The following is an 18483-nucleotide window of genomic DNA, read 5'->3' as shown; positions in this document are numbered from 1 at the left end:
GTGTGTGTGTGTGTGTGTATATTATATATATATATATATATATATATATAGTGTGTGTGTGTATATATATATATATATAATGTATGTATACACACCATATGTAGTACGGTATATGCATATAGTATACATATATATATATATAATGTATATATTACACACTATATAGATATACATATATAATGTAAATATGTCATGTAGGTATATAGATACACCCCATATAGGTAGGTATACACACACACAGGTACACATATATAATTTACATATACTCACACTATATCTAGTACAGTATATATATATATATATATGTGTGTGTGTGTGTGTATATATATAGTGTACATATACACACACACACTATATATATATATATATATATACACACACACACACACACACACACACACTACAGTCACCTCTTTGAACTTGCAGGAGCTCCATTCAGGACCTCCCACCATGAGTTCAAAATGTAGCTCAAATTCAAGCCCCATAGGCTTGAATGGGGCAAGTGCATGTGTGCTATTAATGTTAATAGCAGTCGCCCCCCCCCACCGATTTCCAAGTCCACACATTTCAAGTCTGTGGACTTGGAGGAGTGGCTGTATATATAATACAGTATATACATATCATATACATATTTATAATATGTATGTTTATTCACACTACATATAGTATATACATATAGTATACATGTGTGTATGTATATCTATCTATACACACACTATATATATAGCATGTGTATGTATACACACAGTATATATAATACATATATACACATACAGCATGTATGTGTATAATGTCTGTATACAGACATACTCTCTATATAGAATATACATATAGTATACATATATATAATATGTATACCTATATACAGTGATCCCTTGCCTTACACAGGGATCTATTCCAGACCCTGCCACATAAGGCAAGTTCCACCTATGCTCGGGTCCTATTGACAATAATGGGGCTTGTGCACGTGGTGGTGCAAGTGCCATGGGTGTGCACGCCATTCATTGAATGGCGCCAGGCTTCCAGCCTAAGTTGGAAGCCACGTAAAAGGTGCACATGTATGACACGGGTGCACTGTATTATGTATATTATGATGCAGTGGCTCAAGTGGTTAAGAAACTGACTCTGTTGGTTGCAAGATCAGCAGGTTGGCAGTTTAAGGCCCAGGTGCTGCATGATGGGGGTGAGCTCCTGTCATTCGTCCCAGCTTCTGCCAACCTAGCATTTCTAAAGCATGCAAATACAAGTAGATAAATAGGTACCACTTTGGTGGGGAGATAACAGCATTCTGTGCAGTCATGCAGGCCACATGAGCACCAGAGCAGTCTTCAGACAGTACTGGCTCATTGACTTAGTAACAGAGAGGAGCACCACCCCTTATTGTCAGACATGACTTGACAACCTTGTCAACAGGGAATACCTTTACCTTTGTACAGACACACGCTACATATAGCATGGATTTACATATATACACACAGACACACTTTATATACACATATACACCATATATGTATAATACACACACACACACTATGTACATATGTATGTGTGCATATTAATGTAGATAGTCAAGCCTTATTTGAGAGCCAGCATGGCGTAGTGTTTTGATTGTCAGACTACAACTCTCGAGACCAAGGTACAGTTCCCATCTTGGCCATGGAAACCCAGTGGGTTGCTCTGGGGAAGTCACACCCTCTCAGCCTCAGAGCAATGGTCTCCCAGAGTCCTAGTCCAACGCTTTAATTGTGTTGTTGTTAATTGCTCTTGAGTCCTCCACTCATGGTGACCCTGTGGATGAGACATCTCAAAGACCCCTCATCCTCCACTGCTCTGCTCAGGTCCTGCAGGCTCAGGCCTGAGACCGTCCTGATTGAGTCTAGCCATGACTGAGTTAAACCATAGCTAAAGGGGAAACCTCCTTGCCATCTTCTGTAAGGGTGTGTGTGTGTCTTGAGGAAGGACTAGATCCTGTAGAGGTTGTTAGGACCTTTCCTTTGGCCAACCACTCTGCCAAAGGACAACTTTACTAAGGATCCTCCAGTGCCTGGCAATATTACCTGCTCCCTATATTGGGGGGGGGGGACTTCAGTCCAAAACACACTGCAGAAAAAATCCATCGAGACAACTTTCTTTGGCTCAATGCTAGGATAATTTCATGAGACATTTAGCCTTCTCTGTCAGAGACCTCTGGTGCCACAACAAACTACAGTTCCCACAGGGACGTAGCTAGGATTTTGGGAAGGGGGGGTCCAGACTAAGTGCCACCATTATAATGGGGCTTGAGTGCAGCGGCGCAAGGGGGGGTCCGGACCCCCCCTTGGCTACGTCCCTGGTTCCCAGGATTCCCTTGCACTGGGCCAGGGAAGTTAAAGAGGTCTATAGTAATTTTTTAAGGTTTTGTTTTTTTCAGTCACCTTCCACATGTAAAGCATGTGCACTGACACTGAGCTGTGGCACTCTCCTCAAAGCATGCTCTGCCACTCAGCTACAGCATTTTTTCTCCCTTACACCCCTTCCAAATCAGGAAAATGATCCAGTTTTATTACTCATGATCGAATAAATGAGGAGGAAAGGTGTATGAACTCAGCCCTACAGAACTCAAGTATGGGTTGAGAGGGGAAGAGACAAAATGAGAGGGAGAGTGGATGTTTTCTTTTGCTGCTGTTGGGTGATATAAAATCTGCGCTAGAGCCAGAAAAGAAACATATGTTCTAATATTTTGATAGATTGAAGGGACTGGTACTCTGCTATTCAAGCTGGTTTTGCACCTCAGATCTTATACAGGTTGGGTCTCTCTTATCCAAAATGCTTGGGACCTGAAGTGTTTTGGATTTTGGATTGATTGATTGATTTTGAATACCTGGATTTTGAATAATGAAATATGTTGGAGGTGGCACCCAAGTACTATAGACATAGATTTAATTTATATTTCATATACGCATATACAAATAGCCCTAAGGTAGTTTTATAAAATATTTTAAATAATTTTGTGCATGAAAGAAAGTGTGTGTACACTAGACCATAAGAAAGCAATGGTGTCACTATCTCAACCATCCATGAAAAATGTTTTCTGGAATACTTTGGATTTCAGAATTCCAGATAAGAGAAACCCAACCTGTACCTGATATTAAAGTCCTTGATTCTTGCACAGATGTGAGAATTGTTGTACCCTTGGTGTTACACCTTTCAGTTCCTGTCCAGCACAAGGGTGGGGAAAGCGTAGGTCCCATTTGCAGCCACCAAACCTCCACATACCTCTCGAAAACAGGCAGAAATGATCATCCCGAACTGCTAGTCGTTACTTCTGGAAGTTTTGGGTCCAACTCCCTGGTCACTTTGAGGTGTAACTTTTGGCCAAAAATAGGGCGATTCAGTCTGCAGTCAGCAGCTTCTGTTCAGTGAAGAATCCTTAGGAAGAGAGTTATCTACAATCCGATCAAAGCTGTCACTAATAATTCAAGGGAATAAGAGGAAGTGGGAATCCCGTGTATGAGTGACAGGTGTTGCAAAGCTACTTTGGGAGAAGTATCTGTTTGCCTTCTAATCTATGCACCTATTTTCAGGTTGAGAATAACAAACATTGGACCATCCTGATAGTATACCGTTTTGTTATTTTTACCGTTTAAATCACTTTAATTTAGAGAATTTTAAAAACTCCTCAAAAAGCAATATTACACAACCTTTCATTAATGTATACAGGTACGATGCTGCAGGCAAACATAACTCATTCCACACCCACACACCCAGGTTAAATTTATTCCTCCTTCAAAATTAATAAATGCTGTCCTCATTTGTTTTTCATTCTGGATAAGTGTTACTGAGTTTGTGCAGATGGGTTAGAGGAAGTACACATTTCTGCTGCAAAGTTTCAGCCTTCAAAAAGGCATTAAGCGCCGATATTGTGCTGGGAGAATAACAGCTGCCTCCTAAACTGTAAAGACACAGCAGATATAATGTTCTGGCCAAAAATATCTTTCTTCATTCAGTCCATATGTGTTTACCATTGGCTTCTCCTATAAGGATGGAGATAAGTATTCAAAGCTCTAGTTTATACAGACTAGTTTTTCCTTGAAAAAAGAAAAAGAAAATAATAGGTTTAATTATATGCTAACTGAAAGTATGTTAAGCAGTGGTTCCCAGCTCTCAGTCCATCGGGTACTTTGGATTTCAGCTCCCAGAATCCCTGATTCTTGGCCATGTTTGGGAACATCTAGTTCTCAAGGCTGAGAACCACAGTTCAGGGGGGGAAGGTATTTAATATAGTAAGGCTAGGCTTTCTTAACGGTGGCTGGAAGGCTCAGTGCCAAACTTCTGCTCCGTTATGAGAAAAATTAAGTTCCACAAACTGCTCTTACATGGAGAGGACACAAGTCCTTTTCAGTGTCCATGGACAATAAACACCTCTGGTTAGAGCAACCTCATGGCCTGCCCACAGTCAGTAGAAGATTGAATGAAGGTCTGCATCCAAACAAGTTATGTATCTACAGCACAGTTAGCACAATCCTGTACTGCTGAAATGTTTTCTGTATCAAGCATGGCATTTGAGTATAAAATGCATGCTGTCATAGTGATAATTCTTGTATGCGTTTGGTGTAGGGGGGAAGAAAGTAACTAGCCCTTGCCTCTAATGACAGCCCCCTTAGCTGTCTATTCTCCTGTTGAGAACAGCAGACTGACATTTCAACCCTACTCTTAGTGATGATCTCCAGTGCAAAAATCAGATTTGTATGATCCCTGCATATACCCTGCACTATTGAATATGTAGGAATTGTGAATACAAATCAGTTAAGAATGGGTAACTCTGGGTTCTGCATTTGTAACTGTAATCATGAATTCCAGCCAGAAAAAGAAACAGATAAAGTTACCAAGGAAAGGCACACAGCAGAGTTCTAGATGCAAACAGTTTTCAGTGCCTAACTCTCTATAATGCTAACAATTTGGGGATTGAAGGAAAATTTCATGGGGAGGGAAATTCTTATGGGGTGTTGTGTCCTTATTTTTACACACACACCCATTACTACACTCCTGTAGTACAGTAGTATTTTCAAGAGGAAGAATTATTAGGGTGGACACTTAAAACTCCCTCCATGCTTTAAATACAGGCACCACACATAGTTTCCCGTTCAAGTTCATGTCCTTTGATGGCAAGGTGTATTGCCGAAGGAATAAGGGAATCCTCTGGTTGCTTCTCTGAAGTTTGCTGAGGTTTGAGCAGTTTCTCATACTAAACCCAGGCTGACTTTGCTGTTGTTGCAGAATCCCAGACCAGGCTCTCACTTTCCATCAGTGTTAAAAGTCCACTTGATGTGGAGAGTTTTGCCTAAGTACGAATCATGTGTGCTGAGTACCAAGTAATAAAAACAATAGTTTCTTGTCAGTTGTTGTATAACGCTTTGTATATCTATTTTACGAATGCTATCAAGATGGCTAGCTCTAATATTTTTTATGAATTATGCTTTCTTGCGGGCTTCTGATGTGACAGAAGATGCTGTTCTGTGGATTGATCAACTGAAGATATTGTTGTGTGTTGGTTTTTTAATGAAGCATTAGGTACTATTGGAATAACCTTGAATTTGCCTTTCTTGACAAGGCAGTAACATAATGAGCAAAACAGCTGGGCAAATCAAAACTCAAGTTTTTGCATTTTCCCAAAGGAATTCCTTATATACCCTCCTGCCTGGAAGTGAGGAGCAGTGAACTGACTACAGTATTTACAATCTAATGAATACAAAAGGCAGGTTCTTATGTGACACCAGTGTATGTATTTATGCATAGACGCCTGATTTCATGAAATTTCTACCATTTCACATAAAACTATAAAATGAAATGTCTGCAATAAAGTGACCATGTAGGGCTTAGTGGTCCACTTGATCTTTTTCATCACATTCTGCCGTGTGTAGCAATGCAAAGTTATATATACTTCCTGACTGAATTGGTTTTGAAGCTCTGGATTTTGGGAGAACAGAAAATTGAAGACATTAAGGGCAAAGAGTATATCAGGTATCACCCTAAGCCTCTAAACAGATGGAAACCTAATTTACTTGTTCTCTAGCCAAAAGTATAGGAATCTGCCCTAGATGTAACTTTCAAAATAGAACCAAATGGATCCTTTTTGGCCTCTACTAACTCCCAGTGTTCTAATATTCCTAGAATGGATTCTGGTTTCTCTTAAATCTATCATGTTACCTATGTTGTTCTGTGCTATGATAATCTGGTCTTTTGAAATGTGTCTTTTAAACAGATAAGGAAACCCTTCTCGTCCTCCAAACTAATAGAACTAATCAGATGGCTAATGGCCATAGTCATAGGATGGCTAGGGGCTTACCTGATCGGCAGGTATCTGATTTACATAGTGTTAAGTTCTATGTCTCTCCATAGTTTTTCTGAGGAGTTTTATGAAAAGTAGGTCCTAGATACCCTAAAGGCACCCGATCCTGTTAAGCAGAGTCAACCCTGGTTAGTACTTGGATGTGACAGTGCCAATGAATACCAAATGCTGTAGGCTAGTATTCAAAGGAAGGAACTGGCAAATCACCTCTGAGGATTCTTTGCCTAAGAAAACAGTATGAAATCCATGAGATTGCCATAAGTTGAGAGGCAACTCGAAAGCACATACACACACAAGAAAGGTGGCAGGTGTTCAGAAGTACTGCAGAACTTCTCTCTGTGTGTTTTGTTCTTGTACCTTACTTGGTGTTTATGAGTGATACTTGTTTGGACAAACAAAGTACTTCCTAATCTGTGAAGCAATTTGTTTTGGTAGTGGGGCAAGCCTTCCTTCTTAAACTTAAAAGCAATTATAATTATGTACAAAAAGTACTGCCAAAATATTCCTCTGTCACACTCAAAGTTCCAGTGATGGCTTCAGGATCTTGGCATGTTAAAAGTCTGCTTTGAATCTTCATCTGGGCGGTTGTTCTGCACTCTCTCTTTTTAAAAGACAGTTTGATGTCTTTCCAACTTAACTACCTTTTCTTGGATTTTTTGCCATTACTTCCAAATAAATACTGTCACCATAATGTCCCAGTTGTTTGATGTGCTGTTGCTCTTAAATAGGAACCTTGAATGTAGTAGTATTGATAGCTTTTAATATGGTTAAGAAAAAATGACAAGTGAGGATGAAACATTAAAACTAGTTAAAACATGTTTATGCTATCCTCTTAAGCAAAGTTTGTTGAAGATGTGACATGGATGAAGTAGGAACATACCAATGTATACCTAGCTGATGTCTAGATAATGCACTTAATGCTTGCACAAAACCTTGCAGCCTAGCAATGTGGGTCTGTTCTACATGTTGAGTTGTAATGTAGGTATAATGTTCTGTGAGCCTAAGGTCAGAGTCTTTTTCACCACTGTGTCCTCAACCATTTTCCTACACTGGTGTAGTTATATCAGTTTAGTTGTCCAACAATATCTTGACCGAAGAGTATAAGACATTCAGATGCCTGCATGGATATCAGGCAAGTTGGAATGTGGAAATATTATCTCCAACCATGTGTATGGATTGAATGTGTATTTTAGATACTGCAACCTTACAACTTTATAATCCCTACAAACGTATCAAAGGCCCTATACAGACAGGCCAAAATAAAGCTGCTTCAGGTCACTTTGGAGGTATGGTGTTTCAATGATGCATGTGTCCTAAGAGTCTGGAAGCTGCACCATAGCTGCACTCCAGTCCTTAGGACTAGAGCATGGCTTTGGCGTGGCTTCCGGCCTCTTAGGACACATGTATCATTTAAACAGCATACGTCCAAAGTTACTCGAAGCAGGTTTATTTTGGCCTGTCTGTATCAGGCCAAAGTCACCCAACTGGGGAGCAAGGAAGAGACTTAGGAGAACAAACATCTGAGGAACTTTCCCCAAAACAGTGTGATTTAGAATATTCCACATCACACTGTTTTGGGAAAGGTTCCTCAGAAGTTTGTTGAGGTTCCTATGAATTTATACCTTGTATAAGGTTAATTATTTAATTATTAAATAGTTATGGCACTGTTTGAATGGGTTAGGGGAACCAATTTTTTTCCAGGTAATAAATCATTCTTTATTTGTCTCCTGCCATAGAAAACTAAGCAGGGAGTTATTATCAGTCCCACATTATTGATGGATTTTTGCTTGGCAACATTTTTGGAAAGGGGAAAGTATTGGATGATCATCTGTGTTAGTTATTTTGCAATGTTGGAGACTCTTTGACATACACAGCCCAAGGCTATACAAGTCTACTCATAAGTAAATCCCATTCTGTTCATGGAGGTTTACTCCCATCTACTTGCACAAGATTAAGTCAGCAATGTTCCTGCTGTTACTCAAAATGCATTTAAAGAAACTCGGGCAAGTATGAAATTTGCTTTATTGAGTAACTACCTAAAACATATAAGATTTGGATCTTAATTGGAAACATATTCATGTTGCAGAACAGATGGTAGTTTGGATTATTAAATCAAGCAGAGCTAGAAAGGTTAAAACTTTGAATTGTACCTGCAAATAGGCTAGCATATGGTCAAGATGCATTAGAGTCACTAAAATGTGTTTCAGCAAAGTAGAGCATCACTGTCTGTGATGCTTGCTTGCTATAGGATGTCTATGAAGGTGTTGCTGTTGGTTAGTAAAGGAAATTTGAACAGAAACCACAACTTTCTTCATGACTAACAGCATGAGTGAAACTTCATAATAAAACCAAAAAGTAGTTTTACAAATGATTAAGCCTCTGGTTCACGGAGTTCCTCCGTTTTAAATACTTGGCAAGAATTAATTTAATTTAGGCGGTCTGGGCTTCCAGAATTAAACAAGTTGGTCTTGTTGTTATTCAGGGTCTCTGCTGGTGGGGACAGTGACACTGTTCCTTCTTCTTAGCCAACTCATGTTTGCATAGTAAGGAACCATAAGGTTGGACCCATTCATATGGTTCTTGTTTTCACATTTTACCTGAGAAAACATGGATCCACATGCTGCTGCAGAAACATATGAACTCTTCTGGTACTTGTGTGTGTTATATTATAGGAGAAGAAAGGGAGAGGAAATTATTTTCCAAGTAATGACAGTCATAGTATTTGGACAACTGCAAGCCATGTTCCAGCATTGTCTTTTTCCAGTGCTGGAAACACTGACTATACTCTTCTTTAATACAAAACAGTTCATGTTTATGGCTAACCATCCCTGTTTACTTTTATATTTGCAGAAACTTTTTTTTCTTTAGACAAAGTTAAATGAACTTTTCCTGTTTTAAATCTTCCTTGTCAGAACAGGGCATTCTTTCTTCATTCACATCTTGTTCATGTATTGTGACATTTTAAAGGAAAGGTTTACAGTTGTTTTCTGAAAAAGCTGACTGATAGAGACAGCTAATAGTTGTTGTTTGTAAGTCCCTCTCTTCTTTGGGCTCCTCCAGATTTCCCAATAGTTCAGGAAATGTTGGGGCATTCTTTTTATGGATTTCACACGTTATAATAGTTGTTTTGGCTACTGGGTCCAGATATACCAGCATTTTGTCCCATGTTTGTTGCTTTGTATTTTACTACTCCTGATCTTCGTGTTTCTTTTCAACCATTCTTATCTCTCCCTTGAGGTGTGATGCAAGCATGGTTTCTAACTGTTCCTTTCATGAACTCAACACTTCCCCCTGTGTGCTTTTCTGCCAGTATCCACATTCCCTGCCTCTTTTTAAACATTTCGTGTGTGTGTGTATGGTCATAATATTAAAGTGATATAATTTATACCACTTTTACACTATGTGTATTTAATTTGTATCCCACCCATCCGCATGAGACCCAAGCCAACTTGTAGAAAATTAAAACAAAAGTACAGCTAAAACATATTTTACAGTTCTTTAAAAAAAATAAACAGTTTTATTTAAATGACTAAATTAGAAGTTTAAAAACATATTAAAGCATTGTAAAAAGAAGAACAGTATAAAACAACCCATTAAAAGAGCCTTAAAACTCTAAAAAGAAATGGCGAAGAGCCTTCAACCTGGTAACCAGAAGGCATTCTCATTCCTGTCAGGCACATTATTTCTATTTTTCATTTCTAATTTTCTATGTAACATTTAAGGCTGGGTGTTTTTGTTTTGTTTTGCTTTGTTTTGTTTTAGTAGTCATAGGCCCTGTCTGTGCAGGTCAGAATACTCCAGGGGCAGCCCAGAGTATCCTGGCCCCACAGTTACCCCAACCTCCCCGTTACCTGGCCCTCCATTCCCGCACCACAGTGTCTGAGCCTCTTGGCACGTCCGCCATGGGTCACTCGCTTCTGAGGTCAGAATGAGGTACCCAACCTCTATCATGTGGCTGGCTGCCACGTTCTGATCTCAGAACAAGCGATTTGTGGCGGCAGCAGATGCACCAGGCAATTCAGCAGGACAACCATGCAGACAGCCTTGGCACTACAGGAATTGGGGGCTCTGGATCATCCCAGAAGATCTGGAGTAACAGGTATGTTTGTTAAAACTGCTTTAAAGGTGAAGTTGAAGGCTTTCATGGCTGGCATCCATAGTTTTTGTAGGTTTTGGGGGCTATGTGGCCATGTTCCAGCCAGCCACAGATGCTGGCGAAATGTCAGGAAAAAACTCTTCTAGAGCATGGCCACATAACCTGAAAAAACCCTCAAAACTTCGTTTTAACGGTGTTATAACCCGGTTCTAGTGTTGAATGTACTGGACATTGTTTGGACTGCTCACACCAGGACTGGGGTTTGGGATGTGCATCGTCTGAACCGAACAATGCCAGAATGAGATTGGGGGAAATGGGCCTTTTGGCCCATGCAGGCAAACCCATAGTGATAAAAAACTAAAAGGCTGTACTGGATTATGGAACAGATCATTAAACAGAGAGTCTGCGAACATCTAGAAGGGAATTCAGTACTGTAATCACAAAAAGTCAACATGGGTTTCAGAGAAACAAGTCATGCCAGACAAATCTAATCTCTTTTTTTTAATATAAAATGACCAGCTTGGTAGATGAAGGGAATGCTGTGGATATAGTATATTTTGATTTCAGTAAGGCCTTTGACAAAGTTCCCTATGGTGGGTTACACATCGCCAAAAAGTACATGCTTGGCACGTACTAGGGTTAGGAAGGGGCGTCCTTTCCAGACGCCCCTAACCCTAGCACGTGCAAAGCACGTACAAAATGGCCGCACCCATTCTACATGGATACTGCCATTTTGACGTCGCGGCACAGAAATGACACCGCAAGTGTGCCATTGGTGCCTTGCGACATTATAACCGTGACGCAAAAAGAACCCGCTTTTCCCGGGTTCGTTTTGCTGCGCTGGGGAACCGCGCGGTTTGTCCACTGCGGTTCCCTGGTGCATCAAACACGGGCCCCCACGGAGCGCCCTTTTTGGACGCTCTGTAAAGCGCCTATGACATTCTTGCAAACAAGCTTGTAAAATGCGGGCTAGACAAGGCAACTGTTACATGGATTTGTGATTGGTTGACTGGCTGAACCCAAAGGGTGCTTAACAATGGCTCCTTTTCATCCTGGAGAGAAGTGACCAGTGGAGTCCCACAGGGCTCGGTTCTGGTCCCAGTGCTATTCAACATCTTTATCAATGACTTGGAGGACAAAATTGGGGGCATACTTATCAAATTTGCAGATGACACCAAATTAGGAGGAGTAGGTAATACCCCTGAGGACAGGATCAAAATTCAAAATGACCTGAATAGACTAGAAAACTGGGCCAAACCTAACAAAATGAAATTCAACATGGAGAAATGTAAGGTACTGCACTTAGGGCAGAAAAATGAAATGCATAGATATAGGATGGGGGACACCTGCCTGAACAAGACTACATGTGAAAGGGATCTAGGAATCCAAGTAGACCACAAATTGAACATGAGTCAACAGTGTGATGCGGCAGCTAAAAAGGCCAATGCAGTTTTAGGCTGCAGCAATAGAAGTATAGTGTCTAGATCAAGGGAAGTCATAGTGCCACTGTTTTTTGCTCTGGAATACTGTCCAGTTCTGGGCACCACAATTCAAAAAGGATGTGGAGAAATTGGAGCGTGTCCAAAGGAGGGCAACTAAGATGGTGAAGGGTCTGGAAACCATGCCCTATGAGTAACGACTTAAGGAGCTGGGTATGTTTATCCTGGAGAAGAGAAGGTTAAGAGGTGATATGATAGCCCTGTTTAAATATTTGAAGGGATGTCATATTGAGGAGGGAGCAAGCTTGTTTTCTGCTGCTCCAGAGAACAGGACCCGGAACAATGGATGCAAGCTGCAGGAAAAGAGATTACACCTCAACATTAGGAGGAACTTTGTAACAGTAAGGGCTGTTTGACTGTGGAACACACTCCCTTGGAGTGTAGTGGAGGCTCCTTCCTTGGAGGTCTTTAAGCAGAGGCTGGATGACCATCTGTTAGGGATGCTTTGATTGGGAGTTCCTTCATGGCAGGGGGTTGGGCTGGATGGCCCTTGTGGTCTCTTCCAACTCTGATTCTATGATTCTACATGACCGCTATAACTCTAAAAAGAAAGGGGTATGGGGAAGTCAATCATTCAGTCTGAAAACTGTAAGTCAAGTGAAAGAGAAAAGGTCAGCAGATTTTTATGGCAAAGGTCATGCACCACATTTGAAATGTCATCAGTGGGACTTCCCAAAATACAGTGGGAGCAATTGGGACAATGGATACAGGTGTGTGACATTTACCCCAGCCTCTAGAATCTAGATGAAACTTCTGGAAAGAAATAATTTCTGGTTAGTACCAGAAATTCACAAGACCTGGACAGGATGAAAGCTGTGTGTTAATTTTATTATTCTTTCCTAATTGTTTGGCTGGTCTGGGGGAGCTCTACATTGCTTTCTCTTTGTTCCCCTCTCTTTTTGCAGGGATGATAAACTACAGTAGGAAAACAGTCAGATGGTAGCCATTCCGTTATGCCTAGCAGAAACATCCCTTGCAAACTTTTTGTAGGTAGCTTTGCTAGATTCCTTGTTAATGTTTCTCCAATGCTTTTCCACCATGATTAATTTAGTGCAAGAATGACTGGGCTGAAATGTCAAAACAAGAAAGTATTTTTGTACAAGTCATGTATCTTTGTTGGGGTTGCAGTTGGTCTGTTTGTTTTTAAAAGCTCTCTAGATCCTGCCATGTGTGATGGGCAGTTTAACCTTAAATAAACTAGGGCAGCAAATACCAGCAGAACTTTGACCTAGTTCAGGGCGGGGGCATCTGAAAATTGGGAAATCGTGTTTGTGGTGTTGCCTGCAGCATCCATGGCTGACAGTCTGCTGCTGACTCACCGAGAGGTCTGACACCATGGGCAGGAATTAAGGAATTGCTGCCTTTCTACAGGCAACATCTGGCTACCCTAATTTATCCTGGAACAAATGGTTACTAGGTTTTGGGAGGAAGGGGGTTGTCTTTGACTTTTGGAATTCTGGAAAAATACAATTTGTTTTTACTCATTCTCAGGTGATGCATTCAGCTACAAGCAGCGGGTGAGTGCTCTTCTTAGCATTTTTTTAGAACCCAAGGCTGAATTTTAATCCCAGAGAAGTCAAACTGTATGGAGCCTGTATATACATTAAAATGTATGGGATTTTAAAAATTAAATTCAGAAACACTGAGATGCATTTGAAGAGTCAGAGACACTTAGATCACTACACTCTTTTAGGTCTCCAGAATCCTGATAAAATGTAAAACACAGATTTTGTTGCTGTTAGAGATTAAGGATGGAAGTTTATTTGAATCTTTTCTATTTTATTGAGTTATTTATTTGCTTTGCTAATGTCTGCCTTGCTTTCTTAATGCAGGAGATAATTCCATCTGTGCTGTTTCAGAGTACAGTATCCTCATCCCCATACAGTCTAGGTCCATGGTACCCAACAGCCAGGCTTACTTATTTTGGCAGAAGAGGCAGAAAATCCCATATACATCTTTCTCCCTCTATAACATTATTTACTGTATTTTAAAAAGGATACAGTGGTACCTCGGGATACGAAATACCCAGGTTACGAAATTTTCGGGATACGAAAAAATCCCATAGGGATAGTACTGGGGAGGGAGGGTGGCCAGTATTAATCCGTTGCAACTAAGAGTCACACCTCACAGACTAACAAATTTTATTTGAGACAAGTTAAATTGAACTCTAGATGAATTACGCCAGTGTCCATTAAGGCTCATACCAAATAAAACATATCCATCTTTAAAGTGCCACAATACTTCCTGATAATAGATTAAACAACTAATAAGAGTACTTTGTGATAATAGACTAAGGCTGCATCTGCACTGCATAAATAATGCAGTTTGACACAACTTTAACTGCCATGGCTCAGTGTTATGGAATTCTAGGATTTGTAGTTTTGTGAGATATTTAGCCATCTCTGTCAGAGAGCTCTGATGGCACAAGAAATGACAAATCCCAGGATTCTATAACATTGAGTTAAAGCAGTGTCAAACTGTATTCTTTCTGCAGTACAGATGCAACCTAAGTAACAGCTTTGCTAACTTTATATGAAACCTTAGATTAGCTTCCCCAGCTGCTGCCTCTATCTATCTATAGGGCTGGCCCTGCCCCCCTCCCCTCCAACCAATACATACATATATTGTTCACTTAGTATAAAATGAACTTTAAATCCATTTGAGGCCACTCATTCTTAGGCTCTTCAAAGCTATCTGTTTCATTGATTCTCAAACAAGATTGGAAATGAAAAGATCAGGCTCAGTTGTGTAGATGCTCAGTTCTTAGCATTGAAAGGTCTTCTTCAGGCCTCTTTAGATCCTGTGACAAAACTAAACAAGTTGGAATTCAAAAGTTACTTTACAAGAGGTTTAGTCCTCTTGGTTCATCCCCAGAAGCAGGAAGGTGGGAATTCTCTCACCACCTGAGGAGGGGAAAGTGCTGTGGTGTGTCCCTGTTGTCATTAAAACTTCCATCCTACCCATACTACTTGGTGTGAAAATGAGATGATAAAGGATCTCTGTGAAGCATGCCCCAAACTCTCAGCAGAGTCAGGCAGGGCTATGAGGCATTGTGCAGGAAAGGGATGCCCTGGAATGAGCTGCTGCAACAGAGGCTACTTACCAGGGGACTTCTGTCACAAGGTTTGACAGTGAGGAGGGACACCGTCAAAACCATACATTTGTAGCCTGTCTTTTAAAATCTTCTCTGTGCCTACAAAGAATAAAAATGATCTTTATACAGTGTGCCCTTCCCATCCATGAGGAATTGGTTCGAGGGGGCTTTGCAGATGAGGAAAAAATGCATGGCAACATCTCATTATAGTCATTGGGTGGTGGCATGTTCTCAGCTGCATTGGCCATTGACAATAACAGGGTGGGGGCATCTGCAGACATGCAAGTCCATGAATTGCTAGCCTATCAATATGGCAAGCCCATTGTACTTACTTAGTCCTGTGCTATTGAAAGAAGATGGGTAGAAAGGAGAAGAATTGGATTAACAAGACAACAGGCAAAATTATATTGAATATTAAATATATACACTACCTTAAGGTAACTCTTGAATGGGTTTCTAATGCAATATAGGGGGATAACTTACCATTTAAGTGATGGACTAATGAAGCCTGATGTAAGCATAGTGCTGGCTTGCTGCAAATCCTGAGTTGTCAGTCAGCTGTCAACATCAAAAATGTGCACTCTCTCCTATTCACTTTCTCTTCGGCATAATTTTTCCCTGCACCTCTCTTCTCATTCTTCACCATTATTTAGTACTGCATCTATTTAAAAGTAACCACGGTTAACATTGGCCATTACTTGACATCAAATGAAACCTTTGTTCAGCATGATGTGAACACATTTGGCCTCTTAGGAGTATGTGTTTCTCCCATGTGGCCAAGAGGAGAAATTAAGAAACTTTCACATCTGTTTTTCTTTAAACAGCTTGAGGTCTCATCTGAATCTTCAGGGATTAAGGTTTTAACATTTACCTCTGTGTAATTTCAGGAACCTAGCTTCTAAAGCAGTGGTTTAAAGTTAACTTGTTTTGAAACTAACTATAATTTGCATTAAACCACAACCTCCAGGGCTTAAGATGCAACAAGCTGAGTTTAAGGATAAGAAGAATCAATTTTTGAAGTCCTTCTCCAGCCATGCAGAAGGAAGAGAATAGAGGATAGCACAAATCCTAAAAGAGGAAAGGCTTATTCATGTTATGCTAAATTATGTTTTGACTCCAACAATCCCCCCATATCCTTTACGGTGTGTACAGACAGTGTTGCCATATCGGAGTGGAAGTTGAGTTCCAGTTTATTTTCTAGTTAAATAAAGGCACTTTTGGGCTGAAAACAACCAGCCCGCCTCCAAAATACAACAAAATTGCCCTTATACCTTCTATAGGGTATAGTAGAGTTGCCCATCCCTAATTTAAGCCATGCCTGTTTCCAGGATACAGAAAGGAATGATATAATATATACTTCCTTGTGTTCACTTTTTTGTTTTCCATTCAGATGCTGGATTGCATGCATTTAGAGTTTGGGAAATAGTGTATGTTTTAGCACAGAGATAAGCAATTGTGACACTCCAGATGTTACCTTGAAACTCCTATTAGCTATCATCATTGGTTTTGCTAACTAAGGGTGATGGGAGTTGCAGTTTAACAAAATATGATGAGTCACAAGTTGCATCTTTAGGGTTTTGATAGCCTTTTCTCTCTTTTTTCCCCATTTATTTATTTATTTATTTATTTATTTTACAGCTCAGGACTGTGGGCTGTTCAGACTCCCGCCAAGGAAACTTGAATAAACTATTCCTGATCTTCTCTTCTTGCATAAAAGAAGGATTGCTTTCACCAGAGTGTTTTTGGGCTGGAGAATTTTTTTTGCGTTTGTTCTCAAAGCCAGAATACTAGCAGGCATGCAAAGAGAGCTGTTCAACATCTTGATGAACCATGGTTCTAATGGTTTTGACTAGAAGAGATTGGCTGGAATCCATTTAGGAACATACACAAGCATGCAAGTCACACTATGAATGTGTGTCTGAAAAATCACCATTGCCCAAAAATATGCTGCTAATAGTAGCAGCAGAAATAGAGTTGTGCAGACAATGTGCTCATCTGTGCCTTTTCTTTGCATAGTTGTGTATTTTGCAATGTAGTTGTGCATCGTGCTGTAGCATCCAGTCATTGTTATGTGTTGCTGTTCTTGATGGAGGTTGCATAGTTTGCTTTGGTATATTGTCTGCATGTGAATAGGCTAAGCTAAGCAGAGGTTGGATTGAGGACAGTGTTTACTGCAGAAAGATAAATCAGATTTAATCAATACAGGTAGACTTTGGTTAACGTAGCAGATGTTTTCCCAGACATTACTTCTGTAAGAGAAACTTTGGTACCAAAGGCAGAAATAACATGGAAAGAATAGGGATAGGTTCCTATGTCACAGAAAAGAAGAGCAGTTCAACATGTTTTAGCATATATTTTAGTCAAAACAATTTGCACTTGTGAAATGAAACAACCAGACCAGGTAAGCCTTGCAGAAATAACTCTTTTCTGCTAGCAGTGGCAATGTGTATGATGAATTTTTAGAAAACAAATGTTGAACATGGCATCCATGTTTTAATGGGAAACTAGACATTTTTATTTTATTGATTTCACTGAAAAATAGTTGATTGTATGTTGATTTCCCTGCCTTGAATCCATTGGTGCAGACATTTTATTTGGATGAGAGGTCAGAAAGTGAAATAAATGTCTTCATTTGACCCTAGAGTTCCCAAACACATCATTTAGGGGAGACACTAGATACCAATGTGGAAGGCTACCTGCTGGCTAAACATCCTGGTAGTCCTTCCGAATTGCTCTTGATAGCCAATATTTCTGAGTGGTGATTGACTTTAAAGATTAGCTGTCAAGTTCTGGAATTCTGAGTATTTATTGTAAGAATGTAAATATTTGGGTGCCTATTTTGACCCCAGTGTTGATGGGAACTAATAAAACTGCCGTGGGTTACAAATTAGGAATGGGGAAGGGACAACAAAGAGGGTGGCTAAAGCATTTAAGGGAAACAAGGAAATAGTTGAATTTATGAAACAACCCTTGCTTTGCTATGGTTTCAAAGTGAATATAATAAGAAGCTGCTTAGATGGAAGGGGGAGCCCTTCCATATGAAAAATTAGAAGAGTCTGTAGCAATGTAAATAAAGGGGATCCTGCAAGCAAACTTTTTTGTGCAAACCTAGATTTCCAAGTTTAGTGATATTTTAATGGGTGACTCAAGGTTATTGTGTGGTTTTGATGAATGGGCACTTGTTGCTGTATAAGAATTTAAGTCTGATTTCTTCTCTTTAGGGAGTAAATCCTCTTTGGAGGACGTGATTCCTCCAGACACTTTTGCTAGTTGACTCTTGTTTAGTTAGATTGTTTTCTTTTGTAAATATATCGGGTACTTGTCCACATGGATGATCAACTAGGTGCTATTAATCCTTTAAAAGTGTGAGGGGGAGAGTCATCCATCCCAAAGAATGATAGTTCTGTTAGCTTTCACAGACTTGATTCAAAGAAACATTCTTCGTATTTATTCTGTAAACTAAGCA

At 40.0% G+C, this 18483-nt stretch overlaps 1 protein-coding gene across 2 annotated transcripts in view; it reads left to right on the top strand.

Moving 5' to 3' along the window:
* The window catches only part of ISM1 (isthmin 1), a 48325-nt gene that overhangs the window by 1217 nt on the left and 28625 nt on the right, over positions 1 to 18483 (top strand). Inside the window, exon 1 of one of the 2 annotated variants that reach the window (XM_042447169.1) lies at positions 17392 to 17418. The exons of the other annotated variant lie outside the window; for it this stretch is intronic. Within the exon in view, the coding sequence (XP_042303103.1) occupies positions 17401 to 17418 (18 nt within the window). The 5' untranslated portion in view covers positions 17392 to 17400. Of the gene's footprint in view, positions 1 to 17391; positions 17419 to 18483 lie in introns of those variants that run through there. 2 annotated transcript variants of the gene reach the window in all.

Source organism: Sceloporus undulatus, chromosome 1 (genome assembly GCF_019175285.1).
Source record: "Sceloporus undulatus isolate JIND9_A2432 ecotype Alabama chromosome 1, SceUnd_v1.1, whole genome shotgun sequence".
In the NCBI taxonomy this organism is placed as follows: domain Eukaryota; kingdom Metazoa; phylum Chordata; class Lepidosauria; order Squamata; family Phrynosomatidae; genus Sceloporus; species Sceloporus undulatus.
This window is presented reverse-complemented; position numbering and strand designations above follow the sequence as displayed.